This window comes from Pantherophis guttatus, chromosome 10, assembly GCF_059756535.1.
Source record: "Pantherophis guttatus breed Tessera chromosome 10, ASM5975653v1, whole genome shotgun sequence".
In the NCBI taxonomy this organism is placed as follows: Eukaryota; Metazoa; Chordata; class Lepidosauria; order Squamata; family Colubridae; genus Pantherophis; species Pantherophis guttatus.
Window position 1 is genome coordinate 24120494 of NC_142072.1, and position 21863 is coordinate 24142356.

Consider the following 21863-nt stretch of genomic DNA (forward strand, 5'->3'; position numbering starts at 1 on the left):
TTTGACCCGCTGTTGACTCACCGATAGTCCCAGTGTTGCAGAATATACAGCCTCATGCTACATAACTGAGCTCCATTTCATGCTGAATAAACTAAATTATTTATGTATCTTAAATAGAAAACTATCTTACGATAGATTTTTACCCCAAAAGTTTTTTATTAAAATAAATTCGATAAAAATTAAAAAAAATCCAATTTAAATCAAAAAAATCCAATTTAAATCAAAAAAATCTGTTTTTTTTCGATTTTTTAAAAAAATCATTGATTTTTATCCACCCTGGTACTAAGTGATCTATTTCCACTACTCTATGCTAGTAAATCCCTGTGTTGCTATGCAAAAACGGCATTCAGCTCTGGGCAGCATCATATGAGGAAGAGACATGAGGTCTCTCAGTAATAAACTGGCATGATCTTCCACGACCATCGTGTCTCTTGGGTTAAACTGATAATAATTTATTGAACTTGCATGTCGCCCATCGCTCTACAATTGTACAAAAATAAGAAAATCCCAGAATGAGTTATAAAGATTATAGAGGCAGGTTAAACACATGCATTTGTCTTGTTGAAAATTGCAAGACTGAAATGGTAAAAGAAAGAGGAATTTGTTCCTATGATAAAGGTTTGCAATGCTACTTCATCATTTATATGCCTGATGCATTATCTCTTCTCATAGTTTCCCAGGTTTTATTTCAGGTAAGCTAAGTTTAGAAAAAACATGTTTACATTAGTCTTGCATTCTGATTATATATTTTCCAGTTCATATCTGACCGGTATGCCTAAATACCGTTTTTCTCCTGAAAACACCACTTACCCATCTCCTGCATTATTGTATTTACTCAATACAATTATTATTATTTTTTGCAATTCCAAGTTCATCCTTTCCTTTGAACGCTTGCGTTCCAAATACTGATCAATACTACTATATGCTTTCTTTTGCAATTTTATAGAAAATTCTTCTATTATGTCATCTTCCATTGCATAACCTTGTGCATGTTTCCTGGATATCCACTCCTTTTAATAGACACAATCCTGTTTATTTAGCTACAGTTGAGCACATACTGGGTAATATCCTTTTTGAGTATGATTGCCACTCCATTTCTTTCAAAAACGGCAAAGTGACCGTGTACATTTATTCACTAAGAGATCCCAGTGTCAGGGTTCATTTCATTTCCACCATGTCAATTTCAGCTTTGCCCCCCACTGATGCTTCTCACACCCCTCTTCCAAGTGCAAAACAAGGAACTTCTCAGGAATGGCACCATTAGCGATCAGACTTTGCTGCAGCTTTAAGCTGGACATGTCATCCCAGTCTGCTCTACTTATCAAAGTATGTGATATTCTTCCATAGTAACGAGTACCTTTTGAACTGGGGGTTTCACAAATAGTTTAAATGTTTGACATAGCCATACAGGTTTCTTAGCAAAAAGGAAGTGGTCTTGCAGTGCTTTCTGGATTTCATTTTGCAGTTCCTTCTAAGCGAGTTGGTTTCCCCTCATGCCTACATAACCCAACCTGCCTCCATTCCCTTTGATCTTATCAGCAAAGAGGACATACCAAGAATATATGCAACAGCAATATTCTCAGGATCATTTTTCCCAATATACTTAGGTGACACCCTCTCCCCTTCCATTGTTCAAGTTGCCAGTTGGCTTTTAGAGGTGATTCAAGGTGCTGATTGTCAATTTTAAGGGGGACGCAGTGGCTCAGTGGCTAAGACGCTGAGCTTGTCGATCGAAAGGTTGGCAGTTCAGAGGTTCAAATCCCTAGTGCCGCGTAACGGGGTGAGCTCCCATGACTTGTCCCAGCTTCTGCCAACCTAGCAGTTCGAAAGCACGTTAAAAATGCAAGTAGAAAAATAGGGACCACCTTTGGTGGGAAGGGAACAGCATTCCGTGCACCTTTGGTGTTTAGTCATGCCAGCCAGATGACCACGGAGACGTCTTCAGACAGCGCTGGCTCTTTGGCTTTGAAACGGAGATTAGCACCACCCCCTAGAGTCGTGAACGACTTGCACATATGTGCGAGGGGAACCTTTATCTTTTTATGCATCTAGGCCTGGTTACTTGAGGCCCTGCCTTTTGTATTTATCTGCCCAACCAGGTCAAATTAGGACCAATCCCCTGTCTCTTTGAGATTGCCAACTGATGAGGCTTTCAGAAGCAGATGCCTCTACTTTTTGGAACTCTTTACCAAGAGGAGACATTTGGTCTGCTTCATCCTTCTTGAAATAGAGAGAAATGGTGAACTGAAGGTGAGGTTCATGGTGCATGGAATTTCTATGGTTGGTGTTTAATCCTTCTTTATTATAACAATTTTTTAATATGTATTTTGAGTCTTGGGTATGTTGACACTGTTAGGCAACCAGAGTCTCTGGGAGTGGGTGGCATGCAGGGACAGGAAAATTAAGTGAGCATACACATACATACATACATACATACATACATACATACATACATACATACACACACATACATACCAGCCACAGCAATAGTCCCACAGGACTACTTTAAAAGTAGTCTTATTCACCTAACCCAGGGTTTCTCAATCTGATCCACCTTAAGATGTGTGGACTTCAACTCCCAGTCTTCCCCAGCTAGCATGCGCGACTGGGGAATGCTGAGAGTTGAAGTCCACACATTTTAACGTGGATCAGGTTGAAAATCACCAATGTAACCCAAAGTAATCAGCTCCCTGTGCCAAATGCAGCTTTGTGAGAAACACAGCTATCGCTGAAAATTAAATTAAAATTTCTGAGTCTTGCAGCTGCGGCAAATCCATAGTCAAGATCTCTTGATATTCAACAAGATCTTCAACAAGCTGCTAAATATACTTTTAGTGGTTAGAGGAGGAACTTGAGTGTCCTGGATAATAAATCATTCTCCTCCCTGTGTTCAGAGGAATGATGCAAACAAGATACACTCATATCAAATTCAAGTACACACACACACACAACAGAAATTTAGCTATAGTACACTTATATGTTGTTTATGTGTGCATGAAACACCACTGGTTAAAAACCGGTGACAGTAACACATATCTGAAAACAATCAAAACAGTTTTCAAAACTGGCTTTAATTATCTTTACTTGCTGTCCAAATACTGTACATGCAGTTAACAAGCCAAATGGAGTAACATTAACTTTTTTCTTTTTCTTTTTTTTTTTTTGAAAATCCATCTCGTCTCCTTTGGAAAGAGGGGAAAAAAATCTTGTCAAGAATAATTTACAAAATTGAGCGTGCACCCTCAAAGCTGTCAGTCCTGCTGCATATATAAATCCACAGAAAAATACAAGAGTTTTACATTTAGGAAAGACCACATCACATAGAAAACATTACAGAGCATGGGTATAAAATTGTGTGTGTGTGTGTGTGTGTGTGTGTGTGTGTGTGTTGGTCCATTAGTAACTCTTCTCTCCACTGCCCATTGCAAGACATCCCCTTGTGCTCAATGTGACTGGAGGTTTTGAAATTCTTTTTCTGATCCCCATTCATATTTAAATCTGCTATTTAAGACCAAGGTCATGCTATAAACCTGGGAGCCAAGTAAGAAAGCAGTCTAATGAAATAATTGGTTGGCTTGGATAACCTTGATTTAATCCTTTAAACAAAACCCTAATTTAGAAACCTTAGCTATGCTTTGATCAAGTTTACCACGCACCCAATTACTGTTTTGCAATGATTCCTTTATTTCTAGGATTACTTCACCCGTTGCCATATTCTTCTGTGGAGCCCTGGTGGACTCTGAACTTGGTTGCTTTCTTGTAGACGTTCCATTATCTTACTAGGTAGCATCTTCAGTGAACAACACTGAAGATGTTACCTAGTTAGATAAATTAAATATCTGCAAGAAAACAACTAAATTCAGAAACTCACCAAGGACTCCACAGTTCAACCTTGATCTACAAATATGTTGATATTCCTCAGCATGACAAGATCCCTGGTTACTCTGTTCACAGAGAGGAACACAGAGATTATTAGTTTAGTTACAAGTTGCTTCTAAATAAAATTGGGTCAGATGGGTAACATGCTTAGGCCCCCACCCATCCCCATTACTAGAAAAAGCCTTGAAGATAACTTAGCAAGTAAAGCTACTTCAAGGATCTAGAATGGGGCCATCTACCTTGCCTGCCACTTTCTCAAACTCAGCTCAAGAATGCTGGTTTTAATCCAAGAAGCCATAATGAATAGTGTCTTTGCTATGTGGGGAAATCTCCTTTTATATGACTGACCACCAAGACTGTCTGTGGAGATTCTCAATCATCCAGATCAGGGGTCTCCAACCTTGGCAACTTTAAGACTTGTGGACTTCAACTCCCAGAATTCCTCAGCCAGCAAAGCTGGGACTTGAAGTCCACAAGTCTTAAAGTTACCAAGGTTGGAGACCCCTGATCCAGATCATCTTTGGGATGATCAGCCAGATTTTAAGTCTTGCTAACAAAAACCAGAGAAGCCCCCATAACTTTTTAAAATCTTGTATTAAACTTAAATCTTGCCATACTACATACATGGTTTCTTTTTCACGATCCTTTTAGAAGCTATTTGTACAATGGTTTCAAGGAGTTCTACGGATTCCATTTTTTCCCCCAAGCTTGTCCTTTCATTGATGTTACTTAACTGATATTTTCAAAACTACTGTATGGTCTAATTTGTATTCTGTATCGTTTGAGGCTTTCTGTTCTGAACGGCTGCTCTAAAGATGTATTTTCAATATGTAAATGAATCATAGCTGAAGTCTTCGATTCCTCCTGTCAGGTAGACCTTTTTCAAACAGGACAATGAATTTAGGCTTCCAGGTCAAGTTTAAATTACTTCTACTGCATATTGATATTTTCATTTTATTCTATAAAGCTTTTGATAAAGCTTGCTGCCTTATCAACCGTGTTTTTAGGAGAAGGGCTAGATATAAATGACCCCAATAAATAAATACAAATAACATCTTAAGCTCCTACTAAGAGTTCCGTTCCAGAATGGCTCCAGGCCAAACAAAATTTAGAGGTAGCATTGCCTCCAGTTTCTAATGACCGTCTCCTGGGGATTAATTTCACAATGTCACAGTGAACAATAAGTTCAATATTCTTTTTCGGGGAAAGGAGGGCATTGGAAGAACTAATTGGTGGGGAGAAGAAAGCTATCCATCGTTCACATGAAAACATATAAGCCCTTATATTTTAAAAGGAAAACACCAACAAGGCCACCAACATCAAAAGTGCTACGATCCAGAGGGGTTTGCTCTCCAGTGAGCCAGATACGTCCAACTCAAGGCTGCCTATTGCACCCACACTCCACGTGAGAAGTTCTCTGGCATCAGAAGAACATTGCTTTAACATCTTTACCACAATTACAAATAACAGATCCTTCATACCAGCAGTAACTGGAATGGTTAGTCTAATCTTCCCCAAATTTATCTTATCCCATTGGTGTCTTAGGACTGGAATTCCAAATCAGCACGATTGACAGAATCTCAGCACATCCCAAGAACCTCAAACAGAGGCAAGGTTGTCCAGTGAGACAAACATCCTACTCTCTCCGCCTAACTACTGTGTTTCCCCAAAAATAAGACCCTGTCTTATATTATTTTGAACCCTGAAATAAGTGCTTGGCCTTATTGCCATGCACTCAAAAGCCCGATTGGGCTTATTATCAGGGGATGCCTTATTTTGAGGGAAACGGGGTAGTGACATAAAATCAGTACCATCTCCACACACATCTCTTTTCTCAGTCATCATCTCCAAAGGTTTTTTTTTATTTAAAATATACTATTTTTTTTTTACCCTTTAAAAGCTACAGAACAGGCAACTGATCCTGTAGTGGGGGGGGGGTGTCCCAGTTTCCACTAACAACAACTGATTTCAGGTGAGGGACATTCAAAAGCTCAGCCCAGGATCCCTTTCTCTATTGCATTTTAATCATCTTGTATTCTCATTTTAATCCCACATTTTTGAAGAGTGCAACAGTATTGTGTCCCCTGAGAACAGTAGTCCTCAAAATACCTTTTGTAACTATGCATGCTTTTCCTGAATCCTGGTGCAAGGGCAATCACATGAGTTGTGTAAGCTCTGTAGCCCTTCCACTTTGAAATGTAACTTTGGTAGGAAGGCATCAGAACAGCCAGATTAATGCAACATCCAGTCATGATTGTACAGAATGGGAAAGATTCTCATAAAAATCGATCCAACTTAATTGTTTGAACATCTGGAAGTCAATAAGCTGTTCTGCTATTATATTCTCTTCATACTGTGTCCTTAAGAGTCTAACGCTGTTTTTGCTATGATTTTGTTTTATTTCTGCTTTGAATTTTCGAAGCAACTTTGGATTTTGGTTTTTAAGGTGAGATATGCATTATTAAAATAAATACCCAATACTGGAGAAGCTCTCCTGCATAATTCCTTTGCACGCTGAAGGAGAAGGCACAAAGAAAAGAGATGTGCTAATAGAGTCCTACCATCCCTGTCCCTTACCATCTCTTGCTGCTTCTACTAACTAGACTAACAGACAAAACAAATCACAACATATTAGTTATAAAATCATGAGGTATACAACCAACAATTTGCACTTCACTCGGGCAGCTTGTCTTGCACCCTTAAATTACCATTCCAGTAGAAATAGTTTGGTAAAAAGAATTTTAGCCATCGTTCCCATCTTCATATACTTCAGTTCATGGACTGTGCAGAAAAACGATCGATTAGTTCATTCTTTAACTCTGCTTAATGTGAAGCCTCGGGTTGCATGAGTCAAGATTTCTGCAGAGTCGGATTACCTGGAGGGAGGTGCTGCTTTAAGGATATGAGCTGCTCCTTTTCAGTCTCGTCTTTACTGAAGATGTTCGTGGGATCTCTCCAACCGGCAGATGGCAGTATTGAATCTATCGTGCATCTCCATTGTAAATTGGATCAAATTGTTTTTTGTACTGGAAAAAGTCCAGAGGCATTTTTTTTTCCTGTAAAGCTGAGCTGTTTCTTTAATCTTTCAACAAATTCTATATGGATCCCAATATTGCTTAGCTCATTTCTCCATTTTAGCTGGCAGTTTATTATTGTTAACTCTTATTCTGCACTGAATTAATGTGGATTAAAATTCAAAGTGTACAATTCACCAAAATTTTTGTTCATTTGGATCAGGTTCCATCCATTCAATAATTCTGGTAAATTGTGCTCCAAGGCAAACCTTTAATGGAAACAAGACCTGTTTTCTAAACTTTCCTGCCCTTTCTTGACAATAATGTATGTGAAACAGCCGCTTTGATAAAATGAAAGGTTTGTTGGGGCTTGGCAAATTTACATATGCCATTTTGAATTCCACGAGGGACAAAAAATGGGATATAAATATGCCAGGTAAATAAAACAAGATTTCAGTGATTCCTGTCAGATAAAACAGGAAACAAGGAAGCAATATTAGAGGACAAAAAACAGCATCATCTGGAAATGGGGCAATGTCAGTGGTCCACTTCAAAATGCAGATTGTGAAATATAAATGTCCAAATTGGATATATCCAATTTGAAGCCAATATAATGATCTTGGGGTATAATTATTTTTTCCCCTATTTTTGAAAAAAAAAAAAAGCTAACATTTTAACAGGAAATGTTTTACATTTTATCATTGGGGTTTTTTATTTATTTATTTTGTGCAGAGAATTCATTTTTTTAAAAAATGGAGATCACAGCCCAAATAGAAAAACCAAGATCCAGAGAACTCTTAGCACATTGCAAGGCATTTCTGATTCCTCACTGGGACTTTTGCTCTCATCAAATCCTCTGAGTGAGAGATACCATCAGCTCTGGCACAAAAGAGAGGATGGATGCTTATGAAATAAAAACCCAAAGCTCCTTTAATGGCCTGGAATTAGTTGCTTTTTTTTTTTTTTTTGGTTCCCATGAAATGCATTTTAGTTTTTGGAAGCGGTTTTTAGACATGGAACTCTATTTGAAGCCTCATCATCTTTCTAATGTAAGTTCCTGGCTGTGATAATAGTTTGTTGTTGTTGTTTTTGTTTTTAAATAAAATAAAATACTTTTATCAAACTGATTATGGGCTGGTCGACAAATCCAAAACTTTCTATTGAGATGGAAGTGGACTAATTCCCTATTGCATCGAGATTTGTAGTTCTTATGTTGGGACATACATCTCATACCTCTTTTCTTCCAGTGCTGAATTTATAAAAGCAGATGAAATGTCTTAGCCAGTCCAATTGTACTTTCAATATCTGCCTGACTGCAATAACAAGCATGCTATTCTTAGGATCACATCGTATCACTCTTGTCTGAACCATTATAAAAATACTGAAGCTGTTTAGAAATCTCTAGTACCTTAACTTCACTATATGGGAACAGAATTAATTTGATTTCTATTTACCTGCTATCTTGTTCCAGTCTTTCAGACGGATGGTGCCTTTTCTAAACTAGGTGAGATGTCTCCAGTTGTGGCAGTGTCTGATCCTTGTTCTTTTACACCATGGGCATTATTATACAGACCTTTCCATGGATAAATAAGGCATCCTCTTGCTTATCTGCCACCAAAAGATGCCAGGTGTATTCCTATAACTAGTGTTACTTGCTAAGCAAGCCGGGGCACTGTTCAGTGTAGACCACAGCTTGAAGCTGGCAATGAAATATTTTCCAGGAGCTGCTTAGCTAAGATGAAACACAATTCAAGATCTTACAAGCACAGACCGTTTTGAGGGTCAGCAATCAAGACACTGGAAAAGACAAAACAAGTCCAGGTGATCAAGCCAAAGAGATGATACAAGCAGATATCCAGAGTGGTCTAAGGTCAAGGTAGGAAAGTTCAGAGACCCCAGAATCTGGGTTCATGGCAAGCTTGGGGGCTGTAGAGCAATTGTCTGGAGCACTGGGGATTGCTCAAATGATGCTTCTATGCTTTAGAGAAGACGGTATCTATACTGGCAGAGTTGCCAACTATCTAGGGAAATGTGCAAGGATCCTTGGATAAGCAAAAACTTCAGTCTCAAGAATGTGGTTGGTCTTTGAAGGACTCTTCTTGGTTTTAGGAACCGGAAGAAGAGTGGACTCATGCAGTTCATTGACAGTAGCTGCTCTTTCTGTGGCAGGACTTCTTGGACCAGGGCCAGCTTCTACTGACGGTTGTACTTTCTTCAGGCACTTCATGGACTCATTTTCTGCCGGTTTTTCAAAGGAGAGCCCCTTCAGGAGAAGCTTGTCATCGGTTGCACAAAATCTTTACTGCCTTCCTTGCTTATATTTTAAATCATTGTTGTGCTAAGCAGTATCCTTTAGAAGAACTGTCACCATAGCTCCTCAAATCTCAGAGCCATCATTTGAGGGAGGCACAGTCCTGCTATTCGCTCAAAATCGTATCTGAGAGGGCAAATTGTGCTGACTCAACGAGACAAACCATCACAAGGTTTTCGTAATCCATATTTTTCTACTTTGAAGCAGACCTCGGTTTTCTGTAAAACAGACAACCGAGCGATTGACCACATTTTTTGCCCTTAGAGGCAAACTTTGAGTTAGTCCTGCTTTGCATTTTTTGAAACAAACAAAAAAAAAATCTTTTGTGAACTGCATTTATTCGAACTCAGATTTAGGATGCAGTGAAACCAGGTTGTAAGGGAGAAAATTAAATGCTGTCAGTTTTATTTCCCCTTCATTTTCTTTTCGAGAACTTCCCTTGTGTTTCATCCTAGCTGTAGTTACAGAAGAACCCATGCTTATTCTACTTATGTAATATGCCTAAGAAGTAAAACAGTTTCTTGGCCTTCGGTTAAAATCGAGTGTGGATCGCTAAAGTGAGTTCTTTGCCAACCGTAGCATTTCAATTTAAGAGCCACTTCCAAGGCTTAGTATTCAGAAACTAACAAGTAGCTTTCAAGGCTGCTGCCGCTTCGACACTCAATCCGCCAGCTTTTACTGTCCCTATAGTCCATGGAAAATTTTAAAAAATAGCAGGAACAATAAAGAAATTGTGATTTTTCAGTAGTATCTCCCCTGAGTATTTGCAACAAATTTTAGTAGGCACCTTCATGAAAAACTTCTGTAATTCTCAATTTTGCTACGGGAACCGGTCATCACAGAGAGACCAGATTGCTACATAAAACACATATTCAAACAACTAACAATCCAGCCCATGCAGGTTTACACAGAAGCAAATTCCATCAAATGTTCGCTTTTTTTTTTTAACAAATTAGTTGGTTTACAATTGCAGCCAGATTGGATTAAACTGAAAACAGTTAATAAATGGAGAGACTCCGTACTCATCCTTTTGAGAAATCCAGGTGCTCTCCTATGATCTTTTGAAGGGCTTCCATGTTGGCCCAGTACATATCATCTTGTTATGTTTCATCTTCTGTTTGAACATTGGTTGGTTTGGTATCTTGCCTTTCGGGCTGCAAATCGGTCCAGACACAATGAGGACAAAACTGAACAAAAGGGCCCATTTCAGTAAGAGTGTCCTTTGCATATGCCTTGCTAAAGTAGCATCAAAGATCCAGTATCTAAAGCAGGAGTGTCTGAAGGAGGAGACACAATTAAATTTCTCTAAGCATGACAAAGCAAAACATGAGTCTTAGTATTCTTTGAACTTAACAGTCAAATGCACCCTTTGGAGACCTCTCTTCTTCCGCACCTTTGGCAGATCCTCCTAATCTTCTCCAGATATGCAATGCAAACAAAATTGCCTTCTCCAGGATTCCAAACCCAAGATTTAAGCAGGAAGTGAAATGCTGACGGCTCCTGCCAGGTGGGAAGGTGGCCATACTGTACAAATATTGCAGAGGAATCCGTAAGCACGTGGCAAGCTACATAAGGTCTGAAAATGCTACATTCCTTAAAAAAAAATGTTAGCAGTGCCGCATTCCACTTTTTCCCCCTTCTTTTGTTTTGTTCTTTTTAAGAAACACTAGGAGAACAAGCCAAAACTTCTCCTCCAGAGTTACCAAAAGAAAACAGGACTGAGAAAGAAAGAAACCCTAACATGCTCTCTTGAAGTGGGTTTAAACGGTTTAGATGCTGTCTAAGATGATTCAAAAACATGAGAAACGGTTTACTCGTTTTCACAGGCCATTTTCTTTGGGGTGATGTAACAGTCTTGAAACTGGCAGTTTTTTTATTGGGGAGTTGTTGTCATCGTTGTTTTTTCCCCTTAATACGTGTTTCTTTTCTTTCCCTTTCAATTCCTCCTCCATCACCTTCTGGATTTCTTCTACTTTGTCCACCCAGAGAGGGAGGGTCAGACATGTTTTAAAGTCACGGGAACAGTTTTCTCTTCTTGGAGGAGGAGGAGGAGGAGGAGGAGAAGGAAGGGTGATGGAAGGAAAAGACATGGAATATTTACAAACCATGCTACCGGAAGCCGTGGTAGTACAAGGCATTCTCTGTTGTTGAGTGTTGTCTTCTTTAAGGACAAGAAGGGCTTATTGAGCTCTCTAGCGACGACTGAGAAAGGCGACGAGTAAGGGGTCCAATGGTGGAGTCTGCCAATGAGGAAGTGGGAAAGAGCTTATACCAACCTGTCACTACACTGGACAGGTCCAGCTCATCTAGGACAATCTGAGCCATCCCCATGAAGCACTTGTGGTCCATGCGGCCATAATCTCCCCAGACAATCACCTAAAGGGGAAAAGGAGGACGAGCTGAATTACCAAGAGAATCCAAGAAAGGAGAATCAGGTAGAAAGCAGGAGGCCTTTACCAACACCCCATAATTAATCCTGGTTCTTCGTACTATTATAAATCATTAACAGCCTAGTCCTACTTATGTTGACTCTAGTCTAAATTAATCTTTCTTTGGGTTCCAGAACTTATTCTTAGATAAGATAGGAGTGCTCTATTTTGCATCTCAAAGATACTCCTTTAAACTGATTAGCATAAACGTTGCAGCCTTTAAAAAGTGAGTTTTGCATTCTGTCAATCATTTACTATCCTGGAGATGGGAAAATAGATGCTCTTGGTTAACTGATGTGGATCCCAGTTTATACATTAGGAGATATTAAAATGCCTTTTGACTGGTAGTCCTAGGGGCTATTTAAAAATATCCAATGGTTTGAAAATACCCTGACGTGCTTCTTCCATTTAGTTAAAGATTTGTATCAATGCATCCACATAACCTCAACAAAGTACAGTTAGTTGTAACATTTTCCCCCTTAGCATCAGTTTTTAGTCAGCGTACAAAACCGGAAGGATCCTTTCAATTGGTAAATTGAGAAGCACTCTGGTTCTGGTACCCTTTCAATATTATCTTACAACTACCCAACAGTGGGAGTTATTGGGAATCTGCCCTTTGCTCTCCTCTGAAATCTAGAATCAGATCTATAATTCTTGACTTTCCCTAACTGAGTGATAAAGATCCTGAAAAGGAGGAGATGGAAAGGAAGTATATCATAAATTGCTCTTTCAACTAAAAATGAGTCAATAATTTTTAACTCCCATGCCTTTAACAACTCATCATTTGTGGAAATTTGCCTTTTCTCTTTTATTTATTTAATAATCAAATTTGCACAGCCACTCATCTCACATAAAGTGACTCTGGGCACCATACAACCAACCCTATGAAATCCCATTGCTCAAAATAAAAATCTTGCTTACACCAAGATCTCAATTAAGATTTCAGGGAAATATTTTCCTGAATCTCCATCAAACTACTATTTCCTTCTTCAGTATTGTGGAACCTGTGTTTTTCCATGTTTAGCACTTTCTGGAAGATTTCCTTAAGCAATATCTGAAAGGCCATTTGTTCACTTTTTAACTCCTGAATTGAACTTTGAACTCAGCATCTTTCTGAAGCTGAACAGCTCCATTTTTATCTAAATTGGGACTTCACAGAAAACTAGATTTTAAAGTCAATAGTTGAGGCAATTCATGATAACCCTCTTCTTCAATTTCAAGTATCTTCATAGCGTTCAACCTCCCTACTGGGGCCTTCAGAACCTCTCAGGGAACTATACAAGTTCCCCAGCTGCAAGCTGCTAGGATCTTAATTCTGATGAGGACACCAGAGACCCTTTTCAGAGGACAACCCAACAGGAATCTCTACTGTAGCCATACAGATTATCTACTTAATAGCTACCAGAATCACTTTCCCATAAAGGCCACAGAGAAACTGACTAGAATTTCTACTGGACCTATATAAGTTGCCTGTCTAAAACCTAGTAGGAGGTTCTCTCCCATGGGGACACCAGGGGACTGCTGTGAGGGCATCTCAGTAGGCCTGTGGCTGAATTATGGCTCTAAAATGCATATGGGCAGAAGGAGGATCCTCTTACCCTTCAAAGAGGAGGAAAGCATTCACCTGTAGCATTTTACCCTGAGGGCCCTCATCAAACAGAAGGGCCTGCTGGTAGAGTGGATCAAAATTCTTCTTGACAGTCTTTGTTTTCTTCTTGGCCAAGCAAGCCCCATTTTCCAGCAGATACACTTTAACGTACGTGGCTGTATTGGCAGAGAGAGGGAAATAGAAGCAGGGAGCTTAATAACAGCTATTCCTCCCCAGGCTGGGATGCTTTCAACGTTCTACCAGATGCATCTGTAGAAGTATATTTGTGCATTTATGCGGGCAATGGCAAAGATTCCAACAAAGGAGAATATTTGTAGCTCAGGGTTGAAATGAGGAGTCTCATTTCAACTGGGAGCTACAAGGTTGGTGCTCTCTGAGCTTGGTTGTTTTCTTGCAGATGTTTCATTATTTGACTAGCTAACGTCATAAGTGCTACCCTGTTTCCCCAAAAATAAGACCTCCCCTGATAATAAGCCCAATCGGGCTTTTGAGCGCATGCGCTAAAATAAGCCTCCTCCCGAAAATACGCCTTCCCCAAAAATATTTAAACACAGAGCTGGAAATCAGGTAAGATGGCAAGAGGAGCCCCATCTTGCTCCATACACCCCAAAATAATAAGACCTCCTGGAAAATAAGGCCAAGCGCTTATTTTGGGGCTCAAAAAAATATAAGACAGGGTCTTATTTTTCAGGAAACATGGTAGTTACTGAAGATGTTATATAGTTTGGGTAATAAAATGTCCACAAGGAAACAACCAAACTCAGAGAGCATCAAGGACCCCTCAAGGAATGCTTTCATTCTTGCAATAACATTTTTGGCTGGCAAAACCCTCTACAGGGATGCCTCAATTTATAACGGTCCTTAGCAATCATTCTAAGTTACCACAGACCCAGTTTCAAAATTCTGATGTTGGGCCTCCCTTGCAGTCATGTGACCTCACTTGGGGTGCTTGGCCATTTGCAGCACCCCTTGATCACGTGACTGTAATTTACAATGATTTCACCAGAAATTGGTCTTCTGGTTTCTGGCAAAAAAGATGCCCCGTAATAAACAATAGGCTTGTTTAATGACCACTGCAAGAAAAGGTCATAAAATTGAGCTCGGTAACATGGTGACCCGTTTTATGACTGTCCTGATTTATAATTGTAATTGCTAGATTCAATTACGGTCATATCTCAAGGACTACCTGCATGTGCCAAGAAACTCAAATAAAATTTATTGGATTTAAGAGTAAGTTCTCAGTCCTAGGCCACAGATATTTTATTAATAAAGTATGTGATTAAGTACATTGTAATGCAGTTACCTATTATATTAAATGCCAAGTTAACCCAGATTCAATATGGGGCTTCAACCCAGTTAACAGGATACAGCAGTTAAGTGGGTACACAAAGATACAAACATTTCTGATTTATTGTAGAAAAGCCTGCAAATCATTAGGAAAGGATTTCAGTTACTTCTGTGGGAAGTAAAATGGGAACTCCATTTATATCCAAGAATTCGATTCTGAGGGGCTCAAGGTTGGCTCAGCCTTCCAGCCTTCCAAGGTCGATAAAATGAAGACCCAGATTACTGGAGGCTCTGTAAACCGCTTAGAGGGGGCTGTGAAGCACTGTGAAGCGGTATATAAGTCTAAGTGCTAAGTGGGAAGGAAGGAAGGAAGGAAGGAAGGAAGGAAGGAAGGAAGGAAGGAAGGAAGGAAGGAAGGAAGGAAGGAAGGGACAATAGGCTGACTCTGTAAACCGCTTAGAGGGGGCTGTAAAGCACTGTGAAGCAGTATATAAGTCTAAGGGCTATTGCTCTTGCGATCTTCAAATCTTCAAATTACTCTGCCACTTTCTCCTGCCTGCTCTGTGTAAAGGATTAGAAGTGAGTCTCTTTTGGCAGGGAAGGAATTTTCAATCTACTACTTGTTCTGGGTAGCACCCCATCAAAAGCAGCCAAGCCACCTGCTTTTGACTGGGTTAGCTTCCAAGTATTTAAACAGTTTGAATTTACTTCAAAACATGTTCATTTGCTTAGACCCGTTCTAGGTCAACTGAGTGAACGTACATCTGTGGTTTTTTTTTTTTAAAGACATAAACTAGACGAACGACTTTCCGTAAATACCAAGAATTGTTCCAGGCAGCTTTTCATCTTATCTCTGTTCAGTCTTATCTGGGAAGGAATTACTTACAAGGAAAAGATTTGGCTGTTAGTTTGGGCGTGAGGTCTCGGGCTTCTATCACTTCCACTTCTAGTTGTCCGTTCCGGTCAATCATCGCAACATGGACGTCACCTAAGAAGTAGCAGTAAAGTCAGCATGGTCACAACTCAAGAGCTTTGTGCTGTCCACATGTGATTGTGCAAAATAAAGGGGAGAAAAAAACAGCATAAAAGAAAAAAGTATCCTTTATTTTTTTAGAAGTCCCAAAACATTTGGGGTGCATCCATCTTGATTAATATTATTCCCCTGAGAAAAGGGTCTGTCAAAATTCAGTGGGATTTTTTTGATATAATAAAGAATAGTCTTTTGCCCTTCACACCAATGTCTTGCCCCATTTCCATGTGTGATTGTGGTGTCTTGGCTCATCTTAACGTTTTGTGGTAGATCTATATTAGGAGACCTTTTTAAGTTATGGAAATCATGGAATTCTGATGGAGATGTTACGGTTCTCCAAATATTGCTGAATCGTACCTTTCAGGAAAACCTATAAATTTAATCCATGAATAGAAATAAATAAATAAACTACTAGCCTCGTGATGTGACCAGAACAATCTGGAACTGAACACACTCAAAACCATAGAAATGGTGGTGGACTTTAGGAGAAACTCTCCCATACTACCACCTCTTACAATACTAGACAACATAGTATCAACAGTAGAGACCTTCAAATTTCTAGGTTCTACCATATCTCATAAGCTAAAATGGACACCCAGCATCAAAAACATCATCAAAAAAGCGCAACAAAGAATGTTCTTTCTGCGCCAATTCAGAAAGTTCAAACTGCTCAGGGAGCTGCTGATCCAGTTCTACAGAGGAATTATTGAGTCTGTCATCTGCACCTCTATAACTGTCTGGTTTGGCTCTGCAACCCAACAAGACAGATACAGACTTCAGAGGATGATTAGAACTGCGGAAAAAACAATGGCTACCAACCTGCCTTCCATGGAGGACCTGTATACTGCACGAGTCAAAAAGAGGGCTGGGAAAATATCTACAGACCCCTCGCATCCTGGACGTAAACTGTTTCAACTCCTACCCTCAAAACGATGCTATAGAGCACTGCACTCTAGAACAACTAGACACAAGGACAGTTTTTTCCTGAACGCCATTACTCTGCTAAACAAATAATTCCCTCAACACTGTCAACTACGTCTGCACTACTATTAATCTTCTCATTGTTCCTATCACCCATCTCCTTCCACTTATGACTGTATGACTGTAACCTTGTTGCTGGTATCCTTAAGATTTATATTGACTGTTTCCTAGTATGATTTGATTGCTTATTTATACCCTATGACTATCATTAAGTGTTGTACCTTAGGACTCTTGATGAATGTATCTTTTCTTTTATGTACATTGAGAGTGTATGCACCAAGACAAATTCCTTGTGTGTCCAATCACACTTGGCCAATAAAGGATTCTCAAACTTGGCAGCTGAAGATGTATGGACTTCAACTTCCAGAATTCCCCAGCCAGCTGACATCAGGAATCATGCTTACACTAAAGAAGATTTTACTAAGTAAATCACAATTAGACAGGTTCAAAAAACACTCAGCCATAAACCATGATTTCTAAACTACAGGAGCAAAACACAATTTATGGCCCAGTATATATATGTGCATACTACACAGTCCCTCACAAAACATTAGCCCAGGGAGGCTGTCAATTAAGAAAGATCCCAAAGGAGATCCTCCTCCATCAAGTGACCCTGAACCTCAAAAGGGCTGAGATGGTCCCCAAAGGTTTACTCACCCATTGGTGGAGTAGCCAGTGTTTGTCGCCCTACAATTTGCGCTGGTCCAAGACCATCTAGGAAGTCACTGAACTGGCTTTCAACTCCCAGCTTGGTTGTGGGGAAAATAAATCTGAAGGAAAGGGTGAGAAAGACAGCGTGTGAGAAAAAGAAGACATAGCATGAAAGAACATTCAGAAAAGAGATCCTTCTCCATCTACATTTGGTCCCAGAGCATTTTGTCTTGCCTTCACATGAGACGGGCCAACAAAGTAACTGAAAGACATTTCAGTTTTGGGGTGGCCTTATCTATCAGTTAATATTAGCAGGACATTTTCCTTTTTTAAAAAAAATGGAACACTTGTTTTTATATTCTCTGTGCAGTGTCTACTCTTTATTCAATGATTACATTAATTAGGACTTACGTGCCATCGGAGCTGTTGCTGTTAGTACTTCCATCGGTTGACTCCCGACTGCCTTGACGGGTGACCCTGTTTCTCATCTCCACAGCAATCCCAGTTTCAGTGCTGCGACGAATGTTACTTCGAAGTTTCTTTAAGCCACCATCTGGGGGGGGGGGGGGAGGAATCACATAAATAGTGGGTGAGGCAGTCCAGGAGCATCATCTCACAGCCAGGGAAGGATACGACTTGTCCTTCAATCGGGTGAAATCCAGCAGGTTCTGACAGGTTCTGGAGAACTGGTAGCGGAAATTTTGAGTAGTTCAGAGAACCTGCAAATACCACCTCTGGCTGGCCCCAGAGTGGGGTGGGAATGGAGATTTTGCAGTATCCTTCCCCTGAAGTGGGCTAGGAATGGAGATTTTGCAGTATCCTTCTCCTGCCACACCCACCAAGCCACGGCCACAGAACCAGTAATAAAAATATTACTGGGATTCATCCAGTTTGCTCCACTTCGGGAGAACCGGTTGTTAACTTTCTGAGCAGTTTGGCGAACTGGTTGTTGGAAGAAAATCATTAGGGCAGAGAACCGGTTGTTAAATTATTTGAATCCCACCACTGGGGAGATCCATGCTGATGCTGGTTTGTTTCTTTCCTGCCTACCTCTAGCCTTTGGATGGATGCAAAGGCCTCCTGTCTTCTGCATTCTCCAATGAAAATAAGCCCTTTTGAGCGAAGCAGAAATACTGATTTGCCTCCCCTCCTTCTTCTCTCTTTGGAAAGCCATCAGAGATTGAATCTGAACAGTTGCCCTGGGCAGTTACGTCTGCTTTAGGATTAGCATGCACAGACAGCGTTATTGGGTATCTGCAAAGCCCGTGTCCCAGTAGGGGGCAACTCCAGAAGTCTTCTGTCTTCTGTTTGCAAGCAAACAATGAAGCAAGGATGAGTAGTTACTACTACATGTTTTTACCTCTGGGAGGCTGAGCAGATTAGACCCAGAAGGAGAGAAAAGCAAATACTGTGACAGAAACAGTGGCAAGCTGGGGGAATGGCTGCCCCTGGGAGCAGGACGCATAGAAACATCTCACCCCTGGGCTTCCCGAACCCAGGGACCAGTGCTGATGGTCTCTGCAGGCTTCCATATAACCTTTTTTAAAAATGTTTTTGCTCCTGAACTGATGAAATATTTGTATGAAGTTGTTTTTTGTTTGTGATTTATGGTTTGATTTAGTGTTTGGTTTCACTTCAGTGAAATATAAAGACAATAGGTGTATCAGTCAGCCAGGATATATAGAATAAAGATACATACGTGCATCAATGGGATTGATCCGCCCCACTCACTTTGGCAGGAGGGCTTGCTAAAGACCCCGATGGCCAAGAAATTTCAGCTAATGGGGTCTAGGAGAGACCGCATTCTGTGGCCCTCGCCCTCTGGAACACCTTGCATCTGGAGGCGAGATCCGCCTTCACCTTTCTGGCCTTAAAACTTGGCTCTGCTGGCTGGCTAACCCAGATGTCTGCAACCTGCGGCTCCGGAGCCGCATGGGCTCTTTGAGCCCTCTGCTGTGGCTCCGTTGGATGATCCCACCACTGGCTGGCCCCACCCCTCGCCTCCCAGTCATTCCTCGCCTAGCCTGAGAAGATAAGGGCAACGGCGGGGGATGGAGAAGCGGCCAGGTCAGAGACAGAGAGATACAGTGAGAGGGGGAGAGAGAGAGAGACATAGAGAGATAGAGAGAGAGGGGGGGAGAGAGAGGGAGGGAGGGAGGGAAAGAGAGAGAGAGATGTCAAAAGGGTTTTGTGGTTCCTGGTGTTTTTTAACAATCGGTTCTCTGCCCTAATGACCGGCTGGGTAGGTGTGGCTGGGGGGGGGGTCATGTGACTGGTGGAAGTGAGTGATGTCGAGTTGGCCACGCCCACCCAGGTTTTGTGACTCCCGGTGTTTTCTTTTCTGTGGGAAATGGGTCCAAATGGCTCTGAGTGTTTAAGGTTGCAGACCCCTGGGCTAGACATATCTAGTTCCCTCTATCATTCATCATATGATTTAGCCTCCAGATCTATTGAGATGCTAGAAAGAGTACAAACAAAAGCAACAAAGATGATAGATCTTTGTTGCTTTTGCCTGTACCAGTGGTGGGTTGCCCCTGGTTCGGACCAGTTCGCAAGAACCAGTAGTAAAACTGGCGGGAAGCTCTACCCAATGACCCGGATGTCATCATTGGCGATCTGCGCATGCGCAGAAGAGTGTGCGCTCGCGGGCATGATGCGAACCAATAGTAAAGGTAAGTAGAACACACTCCTGGCCTGTACGCTTTCTAGCACAGAAAGTTTCTCAACATTTAGTCAGTCAATTAGTTTCTCAAGATTTAGTCAATCAATCAGCTGGTTGCAAATACATTGGAGGACTTACATTCTAGAACAAAGTGTCAAATGACTACTTTCTGACTATGGTATTTCTGCAAGCCATAGGATCAGCATTGTGATTCACACTACAAGCTCGCCCAGGTTACTTACAACCCTAACAGCTGTATTTGGACAAGATACTAAGTTTGATTAGTTTTAACCTGGGTTAGTGCTTTTTTGTAGTTTAGAATGTTGGCTGAATGGTTACTATTTGGGCTTGGTGTTAATCACAGCAAGATAACAGGTGCTGTCGATTCTGAAGTCCTCCGATTCTAGAAACATTCCAAATTTGTCACTACATGAAGATGCACTCCCCAAATAGAGGCCAGATTTGGAATCTGGTAATCTCCTGGACGTACAGTATATCTCTTGGTAGATGGCCAGGATAGGGGTGAAATCCAGCAGGTTCTGATAGCAGAAATTTTGAGTAGTTCAGAGAACCGGCAAATACCACCTCTGGCTGGTCCCAGAGTGGGATGGGAATGGGGATTTTGCAATATCCTTCCCCCAGGAGTGGGGAGGGAATGGGGATTTTGCAGTATCCTTCCCCTGGAGTGGGGTGGAAATGGTGATTTTGCAGTATCCTTCCCCAGCCACGCCCACTAAGCCACACCACGCCCACCAAGCCACGCCCGCAGAACCAATAGTAAAAAAAAATGAATTTCACCACTGGGCCAGGAAAGCTTTAGTCTGACTTTGGCGAATGTTTGAGGTGTTTCCTGAAACAGGAGGCATTATTTATGTTTATTCGTGTGCTTATCACCTCACAACCAGGCTACTGAAAATCACTCTGCATGGGCTCATCGTGAAGACCATTCAGAAGCTACAGCTGTCTGCACGGTAATAATTCAATCCTGATTTTGCCTCATAACTCACTTCTGAGAGAGTGGCACAGTTTGCCAGCTGGCTTCCAGATGCAATTCAAAATGCATCCTTAGTGCCTTATTATATGACACGAATAGGATCTGGGTATCTGTGAGACCATCTCTTCCACATAAAATCTAACCATCTGAGAAGAGCCAAGAGAAAGACCTTACAGGTGTCTTTCCATCAGGAGTGATGATGACAGAGAGATAAGAGATGAGCCAGTTGTCGTTTTAAGCCCAGAAAGTCATCAATCCAGGAACCAGGTAATGTGGGTTGTATATTACAATCCGTTTATAAGAGATGTTTGAAAAAAGAACTTCATGACACTGTAAAGTGAACAGACTTTGCCATAAAAATAGCAATAGGAGTCAATCATCATTATCATCCTATGTTGCAGGTTGAGGTAAGGTAAAGCACAACTTACTCAGTTTGCATAAGTTGTTGTTAGTTGCGAAGTCGTGTCCAACCCATCACGACCCCATGGACAATGTTCCTCCAGGCCTTCCTGTCTTCTACCATCCTCTGGAGTCCATTTAAGATCATGCCAATTGCTTCAGTGACTCCATCCAGCCACCTCGTTCTCTGTCGTCCCTTTCTTCTTTTGCCCTTCATCGTTCCCAGCATTAGGCTCTTCTCCAGGGAGTCCTTCCTTCTCATTAGGTGGCCAAAGTATTTGAGTTTCATCTTCAGGATCTGGCTTTCTAAAGTGCAGTCAGGGTTGATCTCCTCTAAGACTGACCAGTTTGATCGCCTTGCAGTCCAAGGGACTCGCAGGAGTCTTCTCCAGCACCAGAGTTCAAAGGCCTCAATTCTTTGGCGCTCAGCCTTTCTTATGGTCCAACTTTCACAGCCATACGTTGCAACTGGGAAAACCATCACCTTGACTACACACACTTTTGTTGGGAGGATGATGTCCCTCCTTTTTAGGATGCTGTCTAGATTTGCCATAGCTTTCCTCTTAAGGAGCAAGCATCTTTTAATTTCTTGGCTGCGGGCCCCATCTGTGGTGATC

The 21863-nt window shown here is 41.1% G+C and overlaps 1 protein-coding gene across 5 annotated transcripts in view; it reads right to left on the reverse strand.

Annotated features, from left to right (window-relative positions):
- Positions 1-3052: 3052 nt before the first annotated feature.
- Positions 3053-21863, reverse strand: part of RIMS3 (regulating synaptic membrane exocytosis 3) — a 98336-nt gene continuing 79525 nt past the window's right edge. For 3 of the 5 annotated variants that reach the window (XM_034413360.3, XM_034413361.3, XM_060691417.2), the window contains 5 exons: positions 17603-17744; positions 17198-17310; positions 15416-15517; positions 13258-13397; positions 3053-11580 (listed from right to left, as the gene is read on the reverse strand). In XM_034413360.3, the coding sequence (XP_034269251.1) occupies positions 11368-11580; positions 13258-13397; positions 15416-15517; positions 17198-17310; positions 17603-17744 (710 nt within the window). In that variant the 3' untranslated portion in view covers positions 3053-11367. Of the gene's footprint in view, positions 11581-13231; positions 13398-15415; positions 15518-17197; positions 17311-17602; positions 17745-21863 lie in introns of all 5 variants that reach the window. The other 2 variants (XM_087876804.1, XM_060691418.2) reach the window with 1 other exon arrangement.